The 21,393-nt window shown below is 36.5% G+C and overlaps 3 protein-coding genes and 1 long non-coding RNA gene across 5 annotated transcripts; 3 read left to right on the forward strand and 1 right to left on the reverse strand.

Annotated features, from left to right (window-relative positions):
- The first annotated feature begins 7,609 nt into the window (after positions 1 to 7,609).
- Positions 7,610 to 8,329, forward strand: LOC125597226. Its single transcript, XM_048772002.1, has one exon. It carries the CDS (start codon positions 7,610 to 7,612, stop codon positions 8,327 to 8,329), a length of 720 nt encoding a protein of 239 aa, XP_048627959.1.
- Positions 8,330 to 10,340: 2,011 nt separating this feature from the next.
- Positions 10,341 to 21,295, reverse strand: LOC125597225. Of its 2 annotated transcripts, none has more exons than XR_007331573.1 (6): positions 21,052 to 21,295; positions 20,890 to 20,949; positions 20,490 to 20,706; positions 13,330 to 13,432; positions 10,803 to 10,903; positions 10,341 to 10,670 (listed from the first exon to the last, which is right to left on the reverse strand). It is a non-coding gene; the product is annotated as an uncharacterized LOC125597225 (long non-coding RNA). The 2 variants fall into 2 exon arrangements; XR_007331572.1 differs by having other exon boundaries at positions 10,341 to 10,681.
- On the forward strand, positions 10,433 to 13,322 carry LOC106428013 (replication protein A 70 kDa DNA-binding subunit D-like). The gene is made up of 10 exons (XM_048772000.1): positions 10,433 to 10,672; positions 10,767 to 11,031; positions 11,106 to 11,202; positions 11,285 to 11,409; positions 11,500 to 11,584; positions 11,677 to 11,824; positions 11,903 to 12,099; positions 12,206 to 12,329; positions 12,419 to 12,634; positions 12,744 to 13,322. The coding sequence occupies exons 1-10, from the start codon at positions 10,526 to 10,528 to the stop codon at positions 12,936 to 12,938; spliced, it is 1,599 nt and encodes a 532-aa protein (XP_048627957.1). The 5' UTR covers positions 10,433 to 10,525; the 3' UTR covers positions 12,939 to 13,322.
- Positions 13,527 to 15,318, forward strand: LOC106375487. The gene is made up of 2 exons (XM_048772001.1): positions 13,527 to 14,403; positions 14,500 to 15,318. The coding sequence occupies exons 1-2, from the start codon at positions 14,136 to 14,138 to the stop codon at positions 14,742 to 14,744; spliced, it is 513 nt and encodes a 170-aa protein (XP_048627958.1). The 5' UTR covers positions 13,527 to 14,135; the 3' UTR covers positions 14,745 to 15,318.
- Positions 21,296 to 21,393: the final 98 nt, after the last annotated feature.

The following is a 21,393-nucleotide window of genomic DNA, read 5'->3' on the forward strand; positions in this document are numbered from 1 at the left end:
AATGTCACGCCGATCCTCCGAGCCTTATGCACTTCTTTCTTACAGAGACAAATTAGTTTTGTGTGTTGTGTTTGCTTCCTTCTGAAACTCATTAATTACTTCTACGTTTCGATGCTTTTCTTTCTTCTTTATTTTCTCTTTCATTTCTAATTTTAAATATTTTTTTTCATTTATTTAACCGATGATTCCAATAAGTGATATAATAGTATTATAACTGATGATTTTCTATTATTTATTGAAGTTAATATTCTAGAAGATGTTCGTTAATCGGATGTTCCATGAAGTTTCTATCAATTTGACTGACTAATCCATATTTGATTTTTTTAAATGTTATTATACTTGATAGGAAACTACTATCAAATCGGATAACCTCTCAAATGCTTACCCATTAATCAGTCAGTAAATTAAAAATTTACAAGCATATGCTTATGAGAATTCTGGACCGTTTTTACCTCCTGAAAGTCTATAAATCAATCCGTTCTTACTTTTAAATTTAATTAGTCTGAACAATTTGTGAGTTCGAAATGTATTACTTTTTTTTTTACTTTTATCAAGCATCTAGTAACATGTTCAGAACTATGGACTATATTTTCAATGTCGGAAAGAAAAAAAAAAAGAAAGAAAAACAGTTCTTCTTGGCATACTCGATTGATTATAAACTTTATTTGACTGATCATGATGAGGTTTTACATGTATAGTTTTTTAATACTCCAACGTCCGGACATACATGCATCTTTATGATTTATCTTCAACAGATTATATAATTAAGAACAGTGGCTTTAATTAAGACCTAAGCCTTGAAAAGTGAAGTTAACACATGCATAAAGTATAACCTACGGAAACTCTTAGGCTATATAATATGCTGGGCTTCAATAAGCTTATCGTGCATGGTTGCTACTTTGTAACTCTCTCACATACAAATAAATAATTATATGCATATATATATTTCATTGTAAACTTTTCCTTCTTTCATTGTAAACTTTTCCATCTAATGTCATTGTATACTTAAATATACTTTTAAAGGGAAATATTTCCCAATTTTTTCTAATTTTAAGAAATACCACTTTTGATGTTTTGTTTTCAAATTACCAAAAAAATATCCTTAGTACAGTTGATTTAACGCTCTTTTGAAATTTAAAAGGATATTTTATAAGTTAAAGTATTTCTTTTGAAAAAAAAAACTTAAAACCATGGTGTTTGAGTGTAATTATAACCTTGACAAAAAGAAATAATGTTATAACCAATACATGTGAGACCTAATTGAGCTCATGTGGAATATATTCACATGATCTATTTTAAGTGCATTTAGATATATATTGATTTATATATATTTATTGATTGAAGTGCTAGTCTTTGTCACATCAATATTTTAGTTTCTGAACAGTAAACAATATATAATGTACATACAGTATACATGCTAAGTTACCGACTACTGCACATGTGTTACAACAATTTGTTCTTGTAATCTACTACTATGCAAATACCTCTGGTAAGAAAGTGATAGCTATAAATATTACAGCAACTTATTGTTTTGTTTATAAATTATGTTGGACAGGAGATGTAATAAATAAAGTAGGTTAAGCTAATGTTATTTAGTTAGGTATTTCAGTATATGTATATAAAGTGAATTGAATAATAAAACAACTTTCCTAAAAAAGATTCCTTATCACTAACAATGGATGGTACCATTTCTATGCAAAAATTACCCAAAATTTGATAGGATCTGGGCAAGCTGCTGGGTCGGTGACAGCTACGCGATATTGCAAGCTATTGAAAATTATTGATATGTACAATCTTTGATAACGACTTTGTTGTATTTGGTAGGGAGATATAAAAAGGCAAAACCTCTGACTGGTATAGAAGTTTTCTTTTCCATTGGTCCTTTTAGTTTAGTACCAACAAGTCAACAACACTAAATGCATAATAAAAAAAAAAAAAAGTAAAACTCTCCGGTTTAGTTATGTGTCACGGTCTGCAGGAAATTTTAATCCTTATATTTAAAATATAAATTAAACACAATTTCTAGTTCCAAGCAAGTGAGAAAATCAGCAGTGTGTTTGCTTTTGTTTCAATTATCTATTTTCTTTCAGAATAATGGTTCATATATATATTCCTCTATCTTGTAAGAATTTTGGTAAAAAAAACATAGTTAAACTCTCTCACGCACGAAGGTAAATGAAAGTCGTTACTCGCGGTCCCTAAAAATTACCTATCTTTTACCCATCTTATCTTTACCTCTTTTAAAAAGAAAAAAACCTACAGCTTTACTCTCTTTTTCAAATTGTTACCGTTTCAAGCAATATTCAAGAGGTCTTCCATTGTCATGATCTATTACCCACCGGGTTCTAGCCTTCGACTCCGGTCGATGGGTCAGTCTCCTTCTCCGGTAAGCTTCTCCTCCTCTTCCATGAAGGCTCTCTACGGTCACAAAGTGCAATATCCAAGTGTAAGTTAAACTACCTCTAGAACTCTATTTCTAAACTTCCCGCTTTGCAGAGAACCTTAACTTTATCTACAAATCTCTGAATCCTACAACAACTACCATGTCTCGGAGACTATCTTATGCCGAGAAAAGAAAAGGTATCGCAAACAACGCATCCCCACCGAGAAAAGGGAGAGTCATAGTACCTGATTTTGATAGCTCTGAGCTGATAAGAAAGCATGAACTCACGCTTATTGGAAGAGTGACAAACCCCAAATACCAACGTATGTGGTCTCTCATTCCCTTTCTCCCAGATCTCTGGAAATGCAGCTCGGGACCTATAGGTTCTAACCGAGGACAAGGAAGATTTCAGTTCTAGTTTGCGTCAAAAGCTGATTTACAAAAAATCCTAGACAATAGGCCATACCATTTTGCAAAGTGGATGCTCATCATACAAAGGTGGGAACCTACATTATCCCCACGCTTCCCTTCCCAGATCCCGTTCTGGATCAAAGCCCAGAATGTACCGCTACATTTGTGGAATGAAGCCATATTAAGGAGCATTGCAGAGGATATCGGGACTTTCGAAAGTTAGGAAATAACTGCGTCGAAGGCGAGATTCATAGCATACATCAATGGCCTCCAACTCCTAATCTTCCAGTCCACTATAGAGTTCAGTAATAGAGATGAAGTACATGCGATGTTGGTTTATGAAAAACTCGAGAAATTCGGCATAATCTGCAAGAAACTTGACCATGAGTATACTGACTGCCCACAAAAACCAGCTCAGAAACCAGCTGAGATAGATCAGCATAGAGGAGGCAAGCCAAAGACTGAGGAACACATGGTGCATCGTAGTTACATACCTTACGAACAACACCCCCCCCCCCCCCCCCCCCCCCATAGGGAAGAATCACGCCAAGAGTCTGGCTTCACGAGATATGCTAAAAGAGCTGACAATGGTACTCGTCACTACTCTCAACGTGGCAATTATAAATAGACCCCGCTATAAAGTAGACAAGAGAGTACACACAAATGAATCATACTGTAGATCCAGTAACTATTACCATCTGCAATCAAACTCTAGCTATAAACAAAATGGTTCCCGTTGGGTGGAATCTGGGAGACGCCTCCTCCAATACTCAGGAATGTCTCACGCTAGAGAAATAGCTGCTTCAGGGAAAAATCAAGAAGGATATGAGACCCCCCCCCCCCCCCCCCCGGAATAGGTAGTTCAAAGCCCCAATTCTTCGAGCATAGGCTGGAGAGACCAATATCCCCTTAGAGAAGCAATCAACAAACTCAGATCAATAACTCCATGTCAATATTGGTACCTGAGGAAGCCATAAGAGAAGCTAGAGAGAAACTTCGCGAAGTAATGATTCAGTATGTGAGTGGAGTTGAACCCTCTGAAAGCGATTCCCGAAAGGAGAGAATGCGATATGCTGAGGAAAATGAAGAAACTGAGGGAGTTATCATGAATATGGCCCTTGCTGCTACGGTCTCTACAGAAGAGGCTAAAAAGGCCTCTGAGGGGCAGACATCTGCAGAAAGAATTCCTGCACTCGCTAGGCAGGGAGCGAGTCAAGATCAAGAACCTACTCTAGAAGCTGATCCTGCTAGAATATCAGTTAAAAAACGGTTAGGAAGACCGCCACTCAATAAAAACCAATTTAAGCCTCTAGGAGTAAATGCTGGAGCTAGCACAAAGAATAGATTGTCACCCCAATCAAAATATCACCTAGGAGGAGAAACGCTCCAGCTTCATTGACGAGGGGGCACTGCTCCTAGTAGAACTAATGGCGCAAGAAGAGACGCTGCTGTCACTAATTCTCAACCTACAGTGTAGATCATCCCGGGCATCACCAAGAAGAAGGTGGATTTTCAGAATCTGCTCGCTCCAATTCCTTAAAAATTGTGAGCTGGAACTATCGTAGGTTGGGGAATTCCCAGACAGTCCAGAAGCTTGGAGAGATTCATAAAAGATTCTCACCTGACATTACATTCCTCACGGAGACAAAGAATTCCAACGACTTTGTTCTTCGTAAGTGTGATTCGTTGAAATATCCAAACTCTTCTCTGGTGCCTCCCACTGGTCACAGTGCTGGAGGACTGGGACATTCTGGAGACAAGGAATCCAAGTTAATGTTTTATCCTCATGTAAACACTACCTTGATACTGAGATTATCTATAAGAATAAACGTTTCTTTGCAACTTTTATTCATGCTGACACGGATTATATTGTGAGGAGACAACTATGGGAAGAACTCACAACCCTCACTCTCGCTCGTGACGCTCCCTGGTTCATTATTGGAGACTTTAATGACATCATAAGCAACCAAGAGAAATAAGGTTGCCGGGTTAGAGCAGATGGATCCTTTGTTGATTTCAGAACCTTCATGGCAGAATGCGACTTATATGACCTCCCACACACAGGTGATTTCCTCTCTTCGCAAGGAGTATGGACAGAGGGTATAGTGAGATGTTGGCTTGACAGGGTTGTGGCCAACAGTCACTGGTTTGAGATCTTCCACTTAGGTAGCATGTAGTATTTATCTGATCACAAACCAATCTTGACATGTTTTGATCTAAACAAGGAAAAGGGAAAGGTCTCTTTAGATTCTACCGACGACTTCATGACAACCTTGAAGTTCAAGCACTAGTACAACAGACATGCAAGAGAGCAGGAAAGAAGTCAGTTGAAGCTACGATTGATCTTGTGCACTCAACTCTGGTCCACTGGAACAAAGAACAACAGAGAAACAACAAACTTCTAATTAATCAATGGAAAGAGGAGCTAGAACAAGCGATGACGAGCCCCATTAACAACGAGGTGCTGCTTAATTGAATCAAATCCGACCTTAAAGCCGCTTATCTAGCTGAGGAATCCTTTTGGAAACAAAGGAGCAGAAACCTGTGGCTGAGCTTAGGAGAGAAAAACTCAGGCTACTTTCATACAGTTACAAAAGGACGAAGAGCAAAAAATAACTTATCTGTCATAGAGAATGCAGAATGCACACCGGTATTCACTGAGAAAGAGATCACAGACACTATAGTGGACTATTTCAAGAACCTATTTATCTCAGTTCTTGGAGACAGAAGACAAATTGTAGCTGAAGTCCTTACCAGCAAAATCTCCCCAGAGATCAATCAATAACTCATCACCATTCCATCAGATTCCGAAATACACCTGGCTCTACTTGCTATTCATCCGGACAAAGCCCCTGGCCCGGATGGATTTTCAGCAAGTTTCTTCCAAGCTAACTGAACATTGTGGGTCCAGACATTGTTGTTGAGATCCAAGACTTCTTCTCCTCTGCTGTAATGCCGAGATTTTTAAATCATACACTAGTCAGATTAATTCCTAAGAACACTGAGGTTAAATCAGTTGGAGATTATTGACCAATTGTACTATGCAATGTCTATTACAAAATAATCTCTAAACTACTAGCAAACAGATTCAAGCTCGTGCTTCCATATCTGATATCAGAGAACCAATCTGTTTTTGTTCAAGGAAGGATTATTGCTGACAACATACTCATATCCCATGAGTCCTCCCCTTCCTTAAAACGTCAACAGCCTCAAAAAGATGTTCCATGACGGTGAAGACCGATATGAGCAAAGCTTATGACCGCTTGGAATGGGATTTCATTGAGGAAGTTATGACCCACCTTGGTTTCCATTCGGTTTGGATTGGCTGGATCATGCAATGTGTGAAGACTGTATCTTATTCCTTCTTGATCAACGAGACAACGGAAGGATGGGTCCTACCACAAAGGGGTATTAAACAAGGAGACCCACTCTCTCCTTATATCTTCATCCTATGCAGTGAGGTCCTCTCCGGTTTATGCAGAAAAACACAAGAAGAAAATAAACTTCAAGGCATCAGAGTGGCTACCAACAGCCCAAAAGTGAATCATTTACTGTTCGCTGACGACACACTCTTCTTCTGCAGAACTAATAAATGCAGCATCACCACCCTCCAAAAAATTATGAATCTCTACGAGAAAGCATCTGGCCAGAAGATCAACCACCTGAAGTCCGGCATTACCTTCTCCAACAGAACCTCGCAGGAACTAAAAGAGAAAATAAAAACTGAGATAGGAATTGAGAATGAAGGAGGGACTGAAAAGTATTTAGGCTTGCCCGAGCACTTTGGCCACTAGAAAAAAGATCTATTCACATCTATTGTGGACAAGATCAGACAAAGGGCTAAGAGTTGGACCAACAGATTCCTCTCTACAGCTGGGAAAATGACTCTCCTCAAGAGTGTGCTATCACCCATGCCGAACCACGCAATACAGTGTTTTAAGCTCCTAAACTCTCTCTGTAAGAGAATCCAATCAGTGTCGACTCGGTTTTGGTGGGACTCTAACATAGGGACAAAAAAATGTCTTGGATAGATTGGAAAACAATGACAAAATCAAAGAAAGGAGGATTGGGATTTAGGGATATTCAATGCTTCAATGACGCACTTCTAGCTAAACTTAGCTAGCGCATTTTAGAATCTCTAAACTCCTTATAGGCTCGGATGCTCAAAGGCAAGTATGTCCATGATCAAGACTTCATGCAAACCACAACGCCAGATTCTTACTCACACGGTTGGAGAGGAATACTCATTGGTAGAGACCTTCTAAAAGAACAACTAGGATGGGTCATTGGTAATGGGAAAAAAGTCCTTGCTCGGGATGATGCTTGGATATCACTCCTTTCCCGACAACGTCCAATAAGACCAACCCCAGAGGGAGAAAATACCATGAAGATATCAGAGCTGATTTCTAATGAAACAAAAGAATGGGATGGCCGAAAGATTGAAAGACGTTTTCCTCTACTCCGAGACAATATTTTAAGTATCAAAACCAGTAAATGGGGAGGAGAAAATAAGCAAGTGTGGCTTGGACACAAGTATGGATCATATACCACAAAAACAGGGTACTACTCAGCGTGGAAAGGAAGCACTCTACCCTTAGTCAGAACTCAACTAACACCCACGACTGGCTAAAGGATATATGAAATTTGTCTACTTCTCCGAAGCTCGAACTCTTTATTTGGAAGATCAAACATAGAGCACTACCAGTGGGAGAAAGATTAGAAGTAAGACAAGTTCTAACAGGGTCTAAATGCACACATTGTGATGGTTCTAAATCTATTTACCACATATTCTTCCAATGCCCCTATGCACTAAAAATGTGGGAAATGGTACCTTTCTCTGGCATGTTTAATCCACTGCATCTTAACAACTTCGAATTAGAATGGAAACGTCTCATTTCTGCAGTAGTCCTTCCTCCTATAGGTCATGGAAACTGTCTCCTTGCCCCATGGATTCTCTGGGCCATATGGACTGCAAGAAACCAAAAACTGTTTCAAAACATAATCTTCACCGCACAAGAAACAGTAACCAAAGCTATTCGTGATGCAAAAGGGTGGACGGCAGCTCAATTACCTATCTCACAAGGCGCAAAGAGATCTAATCCCCAACAGAACAGACCAAGCTCTGGTGTGATATGTAAATCCGATGCGGCTTGGAAGAAAGAGGTACAAGCAGCGGGGCTCGCTTGGAGCTTCTACAGTAATCAATTGGAGCGAATCAGCTCCCATAATCAACCTGTAGCGTTTGTGATCTCGTCTCTTTTGGCAGAAGGACTAGCAATACGTTCAGCGATGAAACACGCCATCGACCTTCGGATGAGACATATGGTGTTTGAAACGGACTCTTTGCAATTGGTGGCGGCGATTGCAGATGGATCCAACTTCTCTGACTTCCATGGCGTTCTCTCCGATATCTATCTCTTGTCGATTTCCTTTGACTCTGTATCTTTTAGATTTTGTCATCGTGAATCTCTCTGTTTTGAGGGTTCCATCGTTAAGAAAACTCTCTCAGACTTTGTTGTGACCCAACCCGCTTAACCGGTTTCGTTTAAATTAATGCAATTTCAGTGGTGCACAAAAAAAATATTCCTCATCTTGTTTGATATAATCAAAGATTAGACATATACTGAATTTGTCACATCGACTTTGACATGACTCATGGGGATGCTGATGCAGTGATGCAACAGTTTTGAAGTATACATATGCAAATTTAGAAGTACTTGATGATACACATGCGAGGTTCGAACTTATCGTTTAGTTATTATCTATCGAATAATTAATGGGACTATATTGTTTTTTTTTGTGCAAAGTGCGATAGTAGATGTTAAATAAGGAATTGTCTGATTGAAGTATTAGAAATATATTACGCCTTTGTGAAACCCATAAAATCCATACGAAGACTATGAAAATTAAAGAGAAAGACTTGAAAAATAAGTTTATCTTAAGAAAATTTTAGCATATTTGTTTTAAAGGGGGAAGGGTTATTGGAACATGATTTTTGTGGACTTTCATTATTTTAGTAGTTAAGAGGATTTTAAAAGTTAACTACATTTAACAAATTTTATCAAATATTTTACATAGATTTCCATTACTTGTCTATAGAATTCTATTGATTGTTATTAATTTTTAAAGTAAGAAATTAATGGTGGTAGAAGAAAGGGTAAGAAGATCATTTTAATTAGAAAAATTCTCTTAAATAGTCATTTTTAAATTTTTATCACAAAAAAATTTTCAAAGAAAAAAATAATCAAAAAGTTTCATTAAAGATGCAAAAGACCATTATACACCTTATTTTATAAATAATAAAATAAAAATATTTCTTTTTTTATAATTTTGAAATATATGTTTTTAAATTTGAACTTTTTTATTAAAAAAAATCGATTCAAAATTCTTTTTTTTTAAGATACTTTTGAAAATAGTTTTTAAAATTATTTTTAAAAATTAATATATTTTTTTCTATTTTTTAGTTGTATATGTATTATGTTAAAGTTGTGATTTGTATTATTTGATTATTCATTTTTTAATGTAAATGTATTTTATTACATAGATTTCAAAACATTTATGAGTATATATGATATTTTCAAAGTTGAATTTTATGGGTAAAAACAAAAAAAATTTACATTCCAATAACAATATATTTTAATTGAATCTTAAAATCAATGAAAACTAAAATTTTACAATAACAAAAGATTTTGAATAAAATTTAAAAGTTCTTATCTCAATAACAATCGATTCTATTCAGAAAATTCGCAAACCAATAACAATGAAATCTCAAAATTTAATTATGGGCAATTCTCTCAAATAATTCTTTTTAAGTTTACCATTAAGAAAACCTATTTTACCATTTTTTCACTAAAAGCTATTTTGTGACAAACACTTAAAAAGGAATATCATAAAGAGTTTCTCTTTAATCTATACTATTAAAGCAGGATCCTATTTGCATTTTTACCTTAGCCTGCCCTTTCTTTTTTGGTGTTTTCTTACATTTCAAAGATTAAAAAAGGGTATTTCCGTAAACAATACAAAAACACGTTTTTTCAATTTTTTTAAAGTGGCCCTACGTGGAAAACAAGCCCAAACGAATTACTCCTAACCGATTTTCTAAAATGGCCCAAGGCAAGCATATAGAAATCAAATTCGGTAACTATCAAACATATCTTAACAGTATACAATTCTCTAACGATTTTTTATTTAATGAATCAGAATATACTAGCTTGCCCATGAAGCATACGTAATAACTACCCAAATATTTGTTTCATTTAATTCCTTTATGTTAAAAAGATATCTAAACTAACAGAATTATTAATATTGTTAAGATATGTAAACAATCACACAAAAAATCGATATCTAAATATTTTTTCTTGATCAATACTCTAAACGGTTTCCTATAGACCACTAAGAATATACCAGAGATATTTTTTTACCAGACATTTATAACCATCGATTAACCCAAATATTTGTTTCATTTAATTCTTTTATGTTAAAAAGATATCTAAACTAACAGAATTGTAAATATTGTTAAGATATGTAAACAACCACAAACAAAATCGAGCTCTAAATATTTTTTCTTGATCAATACTCTTAACGTTTTCCTATAGAGAACTAAGAATATACCAGCAATATTTTTTTACCAGACATTTACAACCATCGATTAACCTACTACTATATAAACACCTACAACATGCCTAAGCTTTCTCACATTTACTCACAACTACATTCGCAATCAAAAAAAAAATGTCTACCGCAATGAAAGTGACCCCTTTGAAAGATGTGAAACCTTACAAGAGTGGCTGGAAAGTGCATGTGAAGGTTCTGCACTCTTGGAAGCAGTACAACCCAGTGCACGGGGACACCCTCGAGATGGTGCTATCCGATGAAGCTGTGAGTATTCTAATACGTAGATGGTTATTTGTTGTTTAGCGTAATATGTAGCTTTACGTATGTTCACTAACTTTTTTTTTTCAACCTGAACTAGGGATGTAAAATACATGCCTCTTGCAAGAGAACTTACATGGAGAGTAAAGGCCGCCTGCTTCCTGTTGGAGCATGGAGGCACATCCAGAATTTCACCCTCAGTCCTTCAACTGGCATGTACCGAGCAACCGATCATCCCTTCAAAATGAGCATCATTCAGAATACGGCAATCACAAGGTCTCCTCTTAACAACGAAGACATGTTTCTGAGCTTGGTGGACTTCCAGACTGTTTTGGGTGGATCACTCAAAACATGTTTACTCATTGGTAATTATTTACACAATCTTCTTATCTATTGTACTGTCGTGTCCTCTGGCTAAGTATTGATGTTTTTTTTTCAGATGTGATTGGTCAAGTTGTGGACTTGGGAGATCTTGAAACTATTCAAGTCTCAGGCAAACCAAGGATGAAAGTGGAGTTTACCCTTCGCGACATGAAGTTTGTATTCCTGAACAAGCTATTTTTTTTAGATATCAAGTGAAATTTGTGATGTTGATATTTTTCTTTATATTTTAATTAGTGATGCTCGTGTTCCCTGCTGTCTGTGGGGTAAATTTGCGGAGATCCTCTACGAGGGGTGTAGTAAAGACGAAGACGGGAAGCCTATTTGTCTAATAAGGTTTGCAAAGATCGGGAGATTTAGAGGTATAAGCTTAGTGAAATATATTAATGACCTTATAATAATGTTTGTACTGAACGTCTTATAACATAGATTTACTTTTAAAAAATCTGCAGGTGAACTCCAAATCACCAATGCTTTTGAGGCATCACTGCTCTTGATTAATCCTGACATAGCAGAAACTGAGGCTTTCAAACAAATGTATTTTTTTTAATTATGTAATAATTACTGCCTATATATACATGTAATTTTAAACTACTCTCTTATGGAATTTGGTTATAAACGTTTGTTAGGTTTGTTGATGAGGTTAAACCCCTCGCCATTTGTGAGGGTCGTGATGAAATACTTGATTTGGAAGAGGTGAAAAGTATCCAAGACAAGCGTGACAAATGGATGCTCTTTCCTAAGAGAACCATCCATGGACTTCTTGAATCCACTCAGGTAACCATTCGTTTTTTATTTAAGTTGTTTGTTTCTTATAGTGATTCAAGAAACTTTTAAAACGGCCTTATTTACTAGGTGGAGAAGTGCTTGGTCGAGTGCAAAGTCTATGCTATTGACTCGGATTGGGGCTGGTATTACTTTGGTTGCTGCACATGCAACAAAAAGGTAGTGAAAGTGGGAACTTTAGTTAAGACAATTCATGGAAAGGAGGTCACTACACATCTCTGGTGGTGTGAGGTGTGCAAAGAGAATGTTTCAAGTGTGTCACCAAGGTCAGATATTAAGAACACTTTGTATATTCAAACCGCATGTGTTTTGAATCATTCTTAATTAGACTCTCATTTACGTAATTTTGGTTACTGATGTTTTTGATTGTAGGTTCAAGCTCCATTTGATTGTGGTGGATGACACAGGAGAAACAAAACTGATGTTACTTGACCAAATTGCCAAGGGAATGATCGTCGAATCGGCTGCAACTCTCTTGAATGGATCATTTGATGAGGTACGCATTACATAGTGTGTATTTTTTGTTATTTTCGAGATACTTGAGCTTTTTCTAAGTTATTCTGATTTGGTATTTTTTTCATCAAGCTTGAGGATCCTACAGATTTGCCTGACGCCATCGTTGCTATTGTTGGAAAGACTTTCACATTTGGAATTTCTGTGGAAAAGGAACATGTTCTGTATGGATCTGAAATCTACAAGGTTGGTAAAATCTACCGTGAAAGCCAAATTGTTTTCAATGAGTCAGCCAATGTTGAGAGTTCTGAGTCTGATCAAGATCTAGCTCTTACAAGTGGAGAAGAGGTATGACTGTATACTTATTTTAAGTGATGTGCAGTATTTTAAATTTTAATGCATTTGTTGTATTAATAATGAGACTTGCTAAAGTTTATGTTTCTTATATATTTGTCAGAACTCTGTCAATCTCCTTGACAATGAAGAGCACATTGATTTGTCCACACCATCCACCACACCATCCACGAAGAGAAAGGGAGCATGGTCAGACCCACCACGCGATATCACTTCGACTTCAAAGAACCTTCGCTCAAAAACTATCAAGGTGGAGAAGATGAGTGATTTGGAGGCTGAAGCAGGCAAGAAGACCTAAATCTGCGAGCATGAAGTTTCTTTTTTTTTTTTTGGTTTTATTTGTTTTCTTAGTTCTGAAGCACGTTCATGTTTTGGTTTTTTTTTTATAATTGTTTGGTTTTCGTTTTTTATTTTTGGTTATGTTTTTGGTTAAACTTATTATAATAAAGTATGCTTCAGAAAATTTCTTTCCCTTTTTTCCTTTAATTTTTAAATTGCTATATTTATTAAAAAGCTTTGCTTGGTGTGTAATCTACTATTTACTCTAAAATTGCATAACTATAGACTAAAATTTGTTAACTCTTTTGATTGTTCACATTCATAAATCTATGTATATCAACTGTGTTCCCTAACTACCAATCAGTTTCATACCTTTACGTAATTAGATATGGTTTTAAGAATGGGCTTACTTTATCAAGTGGAGATCTGATATGGGCGTATCTATGAGGGAGATTCCATAGTTGCCATGTCCAAATCATGTACTGATTTCTTGCACCTTAAGTAAGCCGGATCCTGGAAGATGTGAGTTAATGATGGTTAGCAATTATTTTTTTCACGTGGTTTATATAAAATAGACCCCTAATACTCACAAAGGTAATTCAATATACTATAGTTTATTTTTTAACCATAAAAAAAAAGACAATAAATAAACTTGCAAGGGCAATCCAGTAACAAGATAGTATCCTATATTCCCTAACTAAATATTATTCAATCTAGCCAAAAGAATAACGCAGAGTTCCAGTTTTGCAGCAGAGAACGATGAAAGATACAACCAAAAAGACAGTACCAACTGGATCTACCAGTAAGAGAGAAGCAGGATCCAAAAAAAATGAAACTATTGCTAACAACGAGAATTCAGCTATCTTGTGTAAGTCATCCTTTGCCTATGTTTATATAGATATTGGATACATACAGGAATGATCTGTTGCGTTTTGTTTTCATGTAATCAAATTCATACTTGACAAAGCACAAGCAAACATCGTGCCTACTCAAAGCACTATCAATTCAGCGACAAGTGATTTTTCTAAGGAAAATACAATCATACAGGGACCAGCTCAGAGGTTAAAAACGACTGATAACATTTACTGTGAGTCTTCATTATCCGCTAAAATTTATATTGCTTGAGATTGTATTGTCGGGCATTACTAATCGTTTTGTATTGTCTTAAGCTCAAGCTTACTCACAGATACCACCCATTTCGTTAACTGCACGCTCAATGGCTCAACGTCTTCGTTATAAGAGGAAGAGAACAACCAATTCCATTGAAGGAGAACTAATTATGTTATCTGATATTACCAATCAAGTTCCTTCTGGAACCACACATACACAACAATCTTATCTGACTCCAACGCATGATGAGAGAACTAGAGCGAATACAAGAATTGGTTCAACGACTACGCCTACTGGAACTAAAACAGATGACCAAGTCAAAGGAAACCCGTGTGCATCTGCTAAGAGGCTAAGAAAGAACGATTCTTTTTCATGTAAGTCATGTGCTATTCAATTAGTCCCTGTCTACCTGTTGTATTGCTCTTTAGGTTTTTTTTTTCCTAAATTGTCGTTCTGATGTCATTTACCAGCCCGTTCTAACCTTCACACACCACCAACTTCTTTTCCTACAAGCTCTATACCTCTATCTGATACGACCGATGCCAGTTCTTCTGTAAGGGCACAGGCACAACAAGAGGTTCTAACTCCTACATTTGAATCATCTAAGTCCAGATTAACAGCTAAAGGTGATTATTATTTTTGTTGTGCTGCGTATTTTTATGAGAAGCCTTGGGAAGTTTTAAAGATTATAACATTATGTCTGCATAATTTATAAAAGCGCTTTGTTTTCAGAAAAAGGAAAAGGAAAAGCTGTGGACTCTAGAAAAAAATCAAAAACAGTTCATGGTATGTAGTTTATTTTATCTAGGGCGTATTGAATTCACTGATTATGTTTACATTGTTTTGAGGAGTTTATATATCCTTCATGCTTTATTTTATAGCAATAGAAACAGAAGGAGTTGGCCTTCGTGTTGATGGATACTCGAGTGAAGAAAATGATGAATCTATATATCATGATTACGAGGGTAATTAATACGTAAACAAATATATGGAGAGTTTAATGTTCTTTAATAGTATAGATATTCAGAATAGCGAAAGAACTTAACATGTAATTTTTAAAATAAAAGGTGCATATGAAGTCGAAGGAGAACAACATTATGATTGCAGCAGTGAAGAAAGTGACACGGAGTCTGAATCAAATGTGAATTTTGACATGTTCTCAAAAGAATCAGACACAGTTGGACCCTCCAAAAGGAAAACTTCTTCGAAGGGGAAAAACAGTAGGCTAAATTTTTATTTTAAAGTTTAATTCGTTATATTGACTGTGCTTGCCTATAATTTACCAATTAGTTTGGTTCATGTTTTTTCCAGAGGCAGTATACATCGACGAAGGTGATGCAACACATAAATGTGAGCATTGTGGGGCTATAATGTGGTATGGTGAGCGCATAAACAGGAAGAGATATGCCCGTAAACCTAAATTTTCATTGTGTTGTGGGCACGGTCAGGTACAGCTGCCACTGTTAAAAGAATCCCCAGCCATATTGAAAAGATTTTTGACAGAGGATGATGAAATGAGTAGATATTTTCGTGAGAATATTAGAGTTATCAATATGGTTTTCTCATTTACATCTCTTGGTGGGAAAGTTGACCGCTCTGTTAAAAAAGGTATTGGCCCTCAGATGTTTCAGCTTCAAGGAGAGAACTACCATTTGATGGGTAGTCTAAAGCCACCAAACGGTGAACCCAAGTTTGGTCAGCTTTATATTGTTGACACAGAAAATGAGATAGTCAACCGATCTGGTATTCTCGGGTAATTTTTTTATTCTTAGTTTAACCAGTTTGCGATATGATTTTCGTTAATAAATGAGTTTGAACTAATCTGGACGACCTCGTGTTTATATTTTTCTCAGAAAATACAAGAAATCAACTGAAAAAGCAAGGAAAGAAGAACTTAGGAAAAAAGTTATACAGGCATTAATGGCTATGCTAGACGAGTGCAACCCCTATGTCCATCAATTTAGATCAGCACGTCATAGATTTGACACTAATCCTGACCAGACATTTCATATGCGTATCATTAGTAGTCGAGAGAAAGATGGAAGAACATATGATACTCCTACCGCATCTGAGGTAGCTGCACTTATTCCTGGAGATTTCAATTTGGACATGGATAAAAGGGATATTGTGTTGCAAGAGAAACAGACGGGATGGCTTAAGAGGATTAGTGAAATTCACCCTGCTTATCTGGCTCTTCAATATCCTCTGATCTTTACATATGGTGAAGATGGATTCAGACTTGGGATTCAAAAGAGGGAAACGGACGCAACAGCAAAGCTAAAGAGGAAGGCACTCAGCATGAGACAATGGTATGCGTTTCGTTTACAAGAAAGAGAGAATGAGTGTCATACTCTTCTCCATTCGAGGAGATTGTTTCAGCAATTTTTGGTCGATGGTTATACAACAATTGAGGCGAACAGGCTGTTTTATCTTAGAATGAACCAGAAAAGTCTCAGATCGGACAGCTATGACTCTATCCAACAAGCTGAAAACTCAGGCAAAACAGATATGCATGAGCAAGGGAGTCGATTTGTGCTACCAGCATCCTTTACGGGAGGAGCAAGATACATGAAGAATATGTATTTAGATGCGATGGCTATCTGTAAATATTTTGGATTTCCTGATTACTTTATAACATTTACTTGCAATCCTAAATGGCCGGAGATCACCAGGCATCTACAACCCAGAAAGCTTAGTGCTGAAGATAGGCCAGAGATTCTCTCCAGAATCTTTAAAATCAAATTGGAATCTCTTATGACAGATTTAACAGATAAACAACTTTTGGGGAGGACATCTTCGGGTGAGTTATTCAGTAGATTTTGACCATTCCTGTTTTTGGTCTGTAATTTATCAGTCTATTTTTTTTTTCAGCAATGTATACGATTGAATTCCAGAAACGTGGCCTACCCCATGCACACATTCTGTTATTCATGCATTCTAATTCCAAGATTAGAACAAACGATGACATTGACAAAATCATCTCAGCAGAAATTCCAGATAAAGAAAAAGAGCCAGAGCTTTATGAAGTGGTTAAGGACATGATGATCCATGGTCCTTGTGGAGCTGTTAATTTGAACTCTCCATGCATGGAGAATGGGCAATGTTCGAAGCAGTATCCTAAGACTCATGTTGAAAAAACATTTGTGAACAAGGAAGGATTTCCAGTTTATAGAAGAAGGAAAGAGGGGAATGGATTTATAGAGAAAAAAGGATTCAAGTGTGACAACACCCATGTCATACCTTATAACAAGGAGTTGTCTCTTCGTTATCAAGCTCACATTAATGTGGAATGGTGCAATCAGAATGGTGCTGTAAAATACTTATTCAAGTATATTAATAAAGGGCAGGATCGTGTTACTGTTGCTGTTGAACCTCCGGATAATGGTTCGGCGAAAGAAAATAGTTCTGTACCAGCAGGTGATTAACTTGCATTAGAAGTAATTATTTAACTGCTGTGAGTAGTGTATTTTTTTTCGAAACTATGTCTGCTCTCTACTAACGGATTTGCTTTAATGTTTTTCAGATGTGAGTGTGCCTAATTCTGAGACTTGCACAAATGCAGCTTCAAAAGAAGAGAGTAAAAATGAGATCAAAGACTTTTTTAACTGCAGGTGCAAATAATTTCGACTCTGTTATTGCTAATATTTAAATTTATAACACATTTTCAAGTTTACAGCTCTGACTAATTTATTTACAGATATGTATCTGCAAGTGAAGGTGGATGGAGGATCTTTCAGTTCCCAATACATTATAGATCAACTCCAGTTGAGAGAATACAATTTCACCTACCAGGAAAACAGATCATTGTTTTTAAGGATGATGACACATACGAAAAAGTGACCAGCCGAAAACTCATTGAAAATACTATGTTTATGGGCTGGTTCGAATTGTGCAAGGTTAGTGAAGTTGCTCGGACTCTGACTTTAGCTGAGATTCCAACAATGTTTACTTGGAATAAAAAGGAGAAGAAGTTTCATGATAGAAAGAAAGGATTTAGTATTGGGAGAATCAATTATGCACCACGTAAGATCGAAGAAGCTTACTACATGCGTGTCTTGCTAAACATTGTTAAAGGTCCGTTTGAGGATAAGGACATAATAACTTTCAACGGTGTTGTTTATGAAACATATAAAGAGACATGTTTTGCAAGAGGGCTACTTGAAGATGATCAAGAATATATTGATGAGCTTGTGAGGACAAGTTTTACTGGTTCGGCATCATACATGCGCCATGCATTTGTGATCATGTTAATGTCTGGTACTTTGTCAAAGCCTGAAGAGGTGTGGGAGAAAACTTGGGAATTTCTTTCTGAGGACATTCAATATAAACGAAGACAGCAACTGCATCGCCCAGGTAATATATTTATTTATTCGAGTCTGATTGCGTGGATTCAATTACTAAAACAACACTTAACGATTTTCCCAACCTTGTGACACACGCAGATCTTTGTTTGTCAGATGACGAAAAAAAAGAAGCAGCCCTTATAGAGATCGAAAAGATTTTAAAAAGTAATGGAACTTCATTGGCTAACTGGACCTCTATGCCACAGCCACTCCCAGACATCATTAACGAAAACGTGCTGATTATGGATGAGCTCAGTTACAACCGGGAGGAGTTAAAAGCTGATCATGATCGTGACTTTCCAAAACTCACTGATGAGCAAAGGAAAATCTATGATGAGATTACCGATGCTGTTTTTACTAAGAAAGGAGGTGTGTTTTTTGTTTATGGGTTTGGTGGAACTGGAAAAACCTTCTTGTGGAAGCTGCTTTCTGCTGCTATCAGAATGAGGGGTGAAATCTGTCTGAATGTGGCATCAAGTGGAATAGCTTCTCTATTGCTACCAGGAGGAAGAACAGCACATTCTAGATTCGGGATTCCTATAAACCCAGATGAGTTTTCTTATTGCAATCTGGTACCAGGAACTGATCAGGCGGATTTGGTGAAAGCAGCCTCTCTTATCATCTGGGACGAAGCTCCAATGATGAGTAAGCACTGTTTTGAGTCTTTGGATAGAAGCATGGCAGATATCATTGGAAACAAAGATAACAGACCATTTGCCGGGAAAGTAGTTGTCTTGGGTGGAGATTTTAGACAAGTGCTGCCAGTTATTCATGGAGCTGGAAGGCCGGAAATAGTTCTGGAGTCGCTTAATTCTTCTTATCTCTGGAAGCATGTTCAAGTTTTAGAGCTAACAAAGAACATGAGGCTGATGTCAAATGATCTCACACCTGAAGATGCAAAAGAATTAAAGGAGTTTTCGCAGTGGATTTTAGATGTTGGAGATGGAAAAATTGGTGATGGAAACGATGGCGAAGCTCTAATCACTATTCCAGATGAGTTTTTGATTCTTGATGCTGATGATCCAATAGATTCTATAAGCAAAGCAGTGTATGGGGATGCTGTTTCTTTATTGCAGAATAGAGAACCTAAATTTTTTCAAGAAAGAGCAATACTTTGTCCTACTAATGAAGATGTGAACATGATTAATCAGCATATGTTGGACAAGCTGCCAGGTTCGTTTCTGTATACGTTTTTGTTTAGATTACTGACTTCTCAATGGACGATTTATTTGTGGTTAAAATTTCCGTTGTTAATGCAGGTGAGGAAAAGTTCTATTTGAGCTCTGATTCTATAGACTCTTCAGACAGGTTTTCAAAGAATGACCAAGCTCTTACTCCAGATTTTCTGAACAAAATCAAGGCATCAGGTTTACCTAACCATAGTCTAAGATTGAAGATAGGGTGTCCTGTGATGTTGCTTAGAAACATTGATCCTATAGGGGGACTAATGAACGGTACTAGACTCCAGATTACAGAAATGTATGACTTCATGATTCAGGCTAAAGTCATTACAGGGGAAAAGGTCGGTCACACTGTTTTTCTTCCTAGACTCTCAATAACACCTTCAGATAAAAAACTGCCGTTCAAGATGAGGCGGAGGCAACTACCTATTGCTGTGGCATTTGCTATAACGATCAATAAAAGCCAAGGTCAATCACTTTCGGAGGTTGGTTTGTTTCTACCGAGACCTGTTTTCTCTCATGGGCAGCTATATGTGGCTATTTCTAGAGTGACCTCTAAAAAAGGACTAAAGATTTTGATTGTCGACGCTGAAGGCAAGCCTCAACGTCAAACAATGAATGTGGTATTCAAAGAGATATTCGCGAATCTTTGATTTTCGTTTTGCATTTGTTAGACTTTCATTTTGTACTAATTCCTATTTGACACTGCTTCCTGTTTACTTTTATGTGTAACAATTATTTCAAGTGCGATGTGCTTTTTACAATAAGGATATTCTATTGATTTTGAACAATTCAAACGCTTTATCAAACAGACATCAAAAAGAGACCGTACTACAGTAAACATTCAGCAAACAATCTCCAGGTTTTATCTTAACTACCAGTTTCAGTTCCAAGCCTAATCACTATAATTTTAACCTGGACTTAAAATGCACTTACTTATTGATGGCGTGTCTTATCTCTGTCACATGTCTTCCAGTTCCCAGTAAAGCTTTGTTTCAAAAGATTGCCAATGCATGACCTGTACATAAATTGTATCAAACTTAGGTTCACCGTCTGGTAAAATGTAAAACATAGACGATTTCATACTATTGTAAAAGAATACAAAGATTCAAGTAATAACTTATCTTTAATATGTCGTGAGAATTGAAGATTCCTGAAAAAAAAGATCTAAAGATTAAAAAGGAAACAAACTGTTAACTAATCAAATTAACTCTTTTTGACTAACCAAATAAACCACGAATTGGTAGTGGATTGCAATTAATTTTTTTTATTAGTCTATTACTTAGCTGCATATTATAAATTCAACCAAAAAAAAAGACAACCCGCTGAAACTTACAAAAAAAAATGACAACCCACAGACGTCTTCGTCGGACTCTTGGAAACCATTCCAAATCACCTGCAAAAGTAAATCACAAAAAAATGTTACATCTCGATTTTGGTGGTTAAAAACTTCTGAGATTAACTGTTAACAGTTGAAAAAAGGTTGGTAAATCATAACCTTAAGAGATAGGATTCGAGAAGTCCTGGTGGATCTAACGTGTTTCCAACCATCGTTTTGATTTTTTTCCAAATCAGATTCATGGCGTTCTCATCGATGAAGATCTTGAAGCTCAGGAGTCATGGACTTCTTTGAATCGTGATGGATCAAAGTCACTCAAGCGTGGATCACTCAAGCAATCGAGAAGCTTCGAATCGCCATGGATTCCCATCGAAGAGTTTTGAGAAAGATAAAGTCGAGGTTTTGTTTTCTTTCTTTCCTTTTCCGAAATTTTATTTTTTTAACACGAATTACTCAGAACCACACATTTTGGTCGGTAATAATTTTATCCATTTAGGCCGA

This window comes from Brassica napus, unplaced genomic scaffold, assembly GCF_020379485.1.
Source record: "Brassica napus cultivar Da-Ae unplaced genomic scaffold, Da-Ae ScsIHWf_138;HRSCAF=249, whole genome shotgun sequence".
Lineage (NCBI taxonomy): Eukaryota > Viridiplantae > Streptophyta > Magnoliopsida > Brassicales > Brassicaceae > Brassica > Brassica napus.